The 7053-nt window shown below is 29.6% G+C and overlaps 1 protein-coding gene across 5 annotated transcripts in view; it reads left to right on the top strand.

Moving 5' to 3' along the window:
- The window catches only part of LOC122637432 (sodium channel protein 60E), an 85467-nt gene that overhangs the window by 31475 nt on the left and 46939 nt on the right, over nt 1–7053 (top strand). Inside the window, exon 1 of one of the 5 annotated variants that reach the window (XM_043829529.1) lies at nt 6440–6923. The exons of 3 other annotated variants lie outside the window; for them this stretch is intronic. In XM_043829529.1, coding sequence (XP_043685464.1) covers nt 6897–6923 — 27 coding nt within the window. In that variant the 5' untranslated portion in view covers nt 6440–6896. Of the gene's footprint in view, nt 1–6439; nt 6928–7053 lie in introns of those variants that run through there. One more of the 5 variants, XM_043829530.1, reaches the window with a different exon arrangement.

The following is a 7053-nucleotide window of genomic DNA, read 5'->3' as shown; positions in this document are numbered from 1 at the left end:
GAGAGAGAGAGAGAGAGAGAGAAAGAGAAAGAAAGAAAGGAAAAGAGGAAGAAAGAAAAAATGAGAAAGAAAGTAAATCTCGAGCTAGTTTTAATTCGATTAAGAGAAAAGAAAAAATAAAATATAAAAAAAAAGAACACACGATTAAAAAAAAAAGGAAAAGAATTAAAACTCGATCGAGCTTTACTTCTTTGTTTCTTCTCTCTCTCTCTCTCTCTCTTTTTTCTTTTTCGCTCTGTCGTTTTCGTTCCAAATTTCGACGTCCTTTCATTTCATTATCTGTCTTTCTTTCGTCTGCTTCTGTAATTGTTTCTTTTTTCCGTTCTTCTCTTTCTTCTTTTCTTTTTCTTTATCGATTAAAAAGAGAAAGGAAAGAAAGGAAGGACGTGAAAAAAGAAAAAAAAAATTTTCTTTTCGTTCCGTTTTATTTATTTATTTTTTCTTTGTATTCGATTTCGAATTAAACCCTTCTATTTTATTTTCCGTCCTTCCTTCGATTTCTTCTTCCTTTTTTTCTTCTTGGACATTCCATACGTGATGAAAATTATGACGTATTATTCCTATAAAAATAAAAAAAGAAGAAAAAAGAAAAAAAAAAAAAGGGGAAAGAATGTATGAAACAAAACAAAAAAAGAAGAAGAAAAAAAAAAAACGAAATCTCGGAGTCTTTTCTTTTCATTCTTTTGTGTCATTTTCGTTCTAAATGACTTCGACGCCCTTTTATTTTTCTTTCTTTCGTTTCTCCTTTGACATTTTGTTGCTGTTAACATCGTCGTCGTCGTCGTCATCGTCGTCGTATTGTTTATAAACAATAACAACAACGACGACAACGACGACGACGACGACGACAACGATAACGATAACGGCGACTACGTTTCGAACATTTTTAATTCGAGAATTTGATTTCGTGCATTTGCTTTTAAGGTTTAGAAATCAAACACGTCTAAATGCGTTATCGAGTATGTACCGAAATGTCAGATTTTTCTAGAATGCAATCGTAAAATCGTATGGTAAAAGTACGAACAAACTTCATAGTCGAAAGGTTCGATGCTATGCAAAAAATCTCAGCACTAGCCGGATTTATAAATCTTGTGATATGGGCACTAACGGAACGTTCTCTCTCTCTCTCTCTCTTTCTCACCACTATCCAACCCTTCTCTCTCTTTTTTTCTTTCTCTCCTTCTCTGTGTTAGTTTCTCTCGCACTTTTTCGACCCGCTGAACTTTCCAAGAGAGCACGGAAAACCCAAAGGACTCAACTCTTTCAAAAGCTTTTTTCATAAACTCCACGGCGTAATAACCGACCCCTAAACACGCATCATTTCAATCTACGAGATATCTCCTTTAAATATTTCCCTTCGATCATCGAAAAGCTTTTTTTTTTTTTTTTATTTATTTGTCTTTTTTTTTTAATATTTATTTTTAATTCTTCCTTTTTCTTTCCTCTCTCTCTCCTTTTTTCTTTTTTACAATTACTTTCTCCCCCCCCCCATATTCTTCCACATTGATTTTATAGAATTTTCTTTTTCTGTTCATTGTTATTTATTTTTATTTTTTTTTCTAATTTTTTTTTCTAATTTTTTTTTCCCTTCTTTTTTTTTTCTCTCTCTCTTATCAGACGCAACCCTTTATGCTTTAGTTTTTCTTTCCCTCGTCCGTTTTTACGAAAGAAAATTTAATGAAAGAAGAAAACGAAAGGTGAACAAAAAGAAATGAGACGGTCCGTTGCGAGGAATTGTCAAAGGATTGAAAATCTCGCGAGCTCTAAGGGGGTCGTAACGAAAAAAATAGAAATAAATAAAATAATTCAAGTCGATATCGTAATTTTCAGATTTTCGAGAATGTTTTCTTCGATTTTACAATTTTATATATATCTATATAATTTTTTTTTGATTAGATAAAATTTGTTACGTTCTTCTTACCACTCTTATCCTCGATTATTTGACTTCTACGATAATAAAAAAATAAAGGTTTATTCTAAAAAAAAAAAAAAAAAAAAATTGTAAAAGAGATAAAAATGTCGTAAATCTTGAAAGCGTCGAGAGTGAATGGAAGAAGTGAGACGTAATTCAAAAAATAGAAATAAATACGGTAATAAAATTATATTAGATGTGAAGAATTTTATGCTTAGATTTTATCAAGTTTTTTCTGATAAAATTTTTTGTTACGTTATTATTATTATTTTCTTTTTTCGACGATTTCACTATTTTAGATAATTATTTTATCGTAAGTAATTGTTAAAAAGGTGGTTGAAAATCTTGAGAAATCCTAAGAGTACTACGTGAGTAAAGAAATAAAAATAAATGTATAGATCGATAGAAAATATATATATATATGTCTTTGAAACACTTTGTTCGATATTCGAATTTCGTTCCGATCAATTTTCAAATATTTTCTCCCGCATGTTATACATTTTATCGTTGATTTCATTTCTATGATATAAAAAAGAAAAGAAGAAAAAAAAAATAAAATAAAATAAAATAAAATAAAAGAAAGAAAGAAAGAAAGAAAGAAAAAGAAAATTGATATAATAACATGTCTACGGATTTCGATTATACAATACAATAGTTTCATGGATTCGCAATATCAATCACTCTATTTCTTTTTTCTTTTCTTTTTTTGTTAAATTTTATTTCAATAATCAAAAGCGGTCCTATATCGTTTTCCAATATTTTTCACAATGTTATCCTATTTTTTTCGATAAAATTTCAATTCTCCATACGATAATAATAAAACATGAAGAGAAAAAGGAAAAGACGATGATATATTCTCAGATTTCAATATGAATTTACACGCTACATCTTGGATCTATTCGATTGCCGGACGTATCTTTGTACTTTTATTTGAAACCTTTTTCTCCTTCTTTTTTTATTTATTTTTCATTTTTATTTAATAAAAAGAAAATTTAATTTAACACACGTACACACACATTATATTATTATTCGATGAAAAAGGAATATTTCTTAAGATACATATACATAGGTACGCACATGCACACACGCATACACATACACACACACAATGAATAATATATAATGTATAATATATAATAAAAGTTAATTAATAAATTCGAATATTCATACGTAATAGTTTCTTTGGATTTAGTGAACAAAAAATGAAATTATAATGGATGAATATATTAAATGAGGATAGAGTAACATGGGATACATGGATAGATTTATATATATATATATATATATAGAAATGCATTGTTAAAAAGGGATTCCAGTGATTCCTTTGATATTAGCGAGCATTCGAGCGGAAAAAACTCGTCGTAATAATTCCCATCTGCCTTTGCTGAGATCCTCTTTTTATTCGCGAGCAACGAGACACTACTCTCGTCTTTATTCCTTCAATTTCATTTCCCGGGGTTTTTCAACGCGATCAAATAACTCGCGATCCGATTCGAACGAATTGTAGACATGTTTTTTTCTTCTTCTTCTTCTTCTTCTTCTTTTTGTTCTTTCTTGTTCAACGAGAAAACGTAGTTATATAATTATGTGAAAAATCTTTTTGCAATAAATGATACGGTATCGATCGTTTTTCCTTATTTAAATTAAACACATACATAATATATATAATCGAGGGATTAGACAAAGTAATGGAAACATTATGCGACCATTATTTTATTCAAGCATTTTATATGTATGTTAGCTAAAAAAGAAAATTAACGTAGGTAGATATAATTAAGCTCGTTGCTATATTTTCGCTTCAGAAGATTAGATTTTAATACATGAAAAATGCTTGTCGATAAATCGTTTGTCTTTCGTCATGGCACAGCTGTTTTATAAATCTTTTCTCTATTTTTTTTTTTTTTATCTTTCGTACTAACGAGGGGATTGAACGAAATAATGGAGATACAGTGTTTCCATTATTTCGTTTAACCTCTGTGTACGCTTAACGTAGACAAAAATTAGCGTACTTATTTACGTCGATGTAATTACACGTTTAAAGATATATATATATATATATATATATATATATATATATTATTAAAATTATTACACAAACACACACACAATATTCCATATGTTTAACCGATATAACAAAATGTATTATTTTACACACTTAATTGTTCACTTGCTTTTACTTTCTTTTTTTTACCCCCCCTTTTTTTTTTGACATAATTTTCAAACGTTAAAGTCAGAAGCAAATCTTTCCGCTCCCCTAGCCGTTCATTTCCTATATGATTTATTTTTTCTATTTTCTTTTTTATTTGTAATGTTCTCCCTTTCTCCCTCTCTCTTTTTATCCTCACTTCGAGCAATCATAAATTGTCGTCGTCGTCGTCGTCATCGTCGTCGTCGTCGTCGTCGTCGTCGTTATTTTCTCTCTTTTTTTTTTTTCTTCCTTTAAGCACCATCAAACGCCTCGTTGATCACGAATAAAAAGTAAGTTTGAAAAAAAAAAAAAAAAATCGAGTTAAAGTTATTACGGGAAGAATCAAACGGTGACAGATAGTTAGATAGATAGATAGATAAATAAAAAAAAAAAAAAAAGAAAAAAGGAAAAAAGAAAAAGATAGACAAAGAGATAGGAAGACGATTATTCGATCTATTATTACCCCATAAATTCGTTATCTCGATTGATCGATAGAAAGAAAAATAAGCAGAAATAAAAAAAGAAAGAAGAGGATTAAAAATAGAAAGAAAAAAAGATATACATATACATCCGAAAACATTCTAAACAAATGGATTCTATCGTTTAAAAGGTAGTCTCGTGAAAATCGACTTCAAAAATATTCGTTTGAAAAGGAAACCTTCAACTTTTTCAGATATCCAACCTGTCCAAGTTGTTACTGTTATTTCAAGAATCCTTATCTCGTATACATACATAGATACATATTAGGAATTCTAGGGTATCTTGTGTATATGCTGATACATAGACATATCATATCTATAGAAAGAGTTTCTATATAGAGTTTCTTTTATAAACGGAATAGGAAGCATGGTATCCGATCAAGGACACATGGGATATCGAGTGAAGCTATTTGATATCGGGTATCCGAAAAATAAAAATAGTCTATGTATATACACATATGTCGTAGTCTCTCAATATTCGTAACTTTAAACTCTTTCTCTCGTTTTCTTTCTCTGTTTATCTCTATTTCGTTGTCTATCATTGTCTTTCTCGTTTACGTATACTATCTAATAATATTTAGTCAATAAATAATGTACTATTAAAATTTATTTTTTTATACCCCTTGGAATAATCTTTTTTTTTTTCTTGTTTAATTTTTGTAATTTATTTTTTCGCCGTTTTTTCTTCTTTCCTCTCCAATTCCCGTATATCACGTTACGGTGATAAAAATTCAAGAACGACGATTTCATCTAAGGGTGAACATATTGTCTAACGCATCGTTCTCGAATGATATTCGTAAGTTAACTTTCCACTGTGTCAGGGATTTTCGAAAAAGAATTGCTTACGTGTGTTTATCGAGAGGAGGAATTCTAAAAGTATATTTAGGTGATATTTAAGGATGTTAAAGGATACTAGGAATAGGGACGAACAAATTTTTATATTAATCTTGGTGTCAAGGATTTTTTATAATATTTTCTTTCTTTCTTTCTTTCTTCTTTTTATTAAGTATCTTTCAAATTTTTTAATAGACCAACTAATAAAAAAAACAAAAATTATTCTTTCGTATATCTCGTTAAATTTGGGGAGGAAATGATCTAATACACACACACACACACATTATATATATACATTATATATATATTTTTATATATAAAAAGAAAAAAAAAATCAAAAGAAAAGGAAAAATTATTGTTTCTTATAATGTCTCTTTAAATTTGAGAGGGAAATAACCTATTCTTATTATTATATATTAAAAAAAAAAAAAAAAAAAAAAAAAAAAAAAGAAGATTCTTATTCCGAAGCGATAATATCGCTCAAATCGAAAAAAGAAGCAAAAAAGAAAATTGTCAAAAAAGATTAATTTCTTTTTTCCTTTTTCCATCAAATCCTTTATCGCATTATCGTTAATGTGGAAAACAAAAACATAGATCTTAAACGTTCTAAACGTAAAAATTATTCTTCGTACGTGATCGAAATCGGAGCACATTTAAATTTCGTAGAAAATTATGTCGAATGAAAACAGTTGTCAAGTGAACCACCGGAGCGTCGTTTAAACGAGCTTGAATCATGTTGTTGGCTCGTTAAAAGATGATTGTCGTAGGGTGAATACGAGAGAGAACGTGTGATCCAGTTTAAAACTAGTCACGAGCCGTCGGTGTCCGGCGATCATATTTTCTCTCGACGATCATATTCTTTCTCTTCTTCGACGAAAGAGAGATATAAAGAAGGATAAAGATATAGAGAGAAAGATAGATAGATAGATAGATAGATAAATAAATAAATAAATAAATAAATAAATAAATAAATAGATATATAGATAAAAAGATAAATAGAGTCATGGATAAAAAGAACGAAACGAACGATTCGATATTTTTTGTTTTGGTAAAGGGGAAAAAAAAGGAAAAGAAAGAAAAGAAAGAAAATTTATTAAAAAAAAAAATATCACCATTGTGGTCGTCGTCGTCGTCGTCGTCGTTATGGTGTTCACCCGGTACATCGCAAGAAACCAATCAGATTAATTGTTTTTACGATAAATCTTTGAATAAAAATGAAACGATCGAGACACTAATAAGAACCTACAAACGTATTAATCCTAACGTATCCGTCGAAGCCGCAACAAGAAGGATCGAGGAACTTCGTAGATGTTTCAGAAGGGAATATAAGTTGCGTCGTAATTCGATATCAAGACGGAAGGATATACGAAAAAGGAAGCTGGGCCAGCGCAAAAATGGACAGGACGAATATCTTTGTTACATCGCTGATATCGGATGTTTGGAGGAACGCCGGCACGATGTTTTCGAGAGAACCGAAAGCGAAATGAAAGAGATCGTGATACCGTTAGGAGTGAGTGAGTGGATTTGAAAAAGAATTTATTATTTTCGCAAATAGAATGAGAAGAATGATATCTTATTTTTTTTTTAGAACGATTTATTCATTCGCGATTCGTGAATATATTCGGGGAAAAAAAAAAAAA

Source organism: Vespula pensylvanica, chromosome 2 (genome assembly GCF_014466175.1).
Source record: "Vespula pensylvanica isolate Volc-1 chromosome 2, ASM1446617v1, whole genome shotgun sequence".
Taxonomy (NCBI): domain Eukaryota; kingdom Metazoa; phylum Arthropoda; class Insecta; order Hymenoptera; family Vespidae; genus Vespula; species Vespula pensylvanica.
The sequence above is the reverse complement of the archived record's forward strand: the minus strand, read 5'-3'. Positions and strand labels throughout refer to the sequence as shown.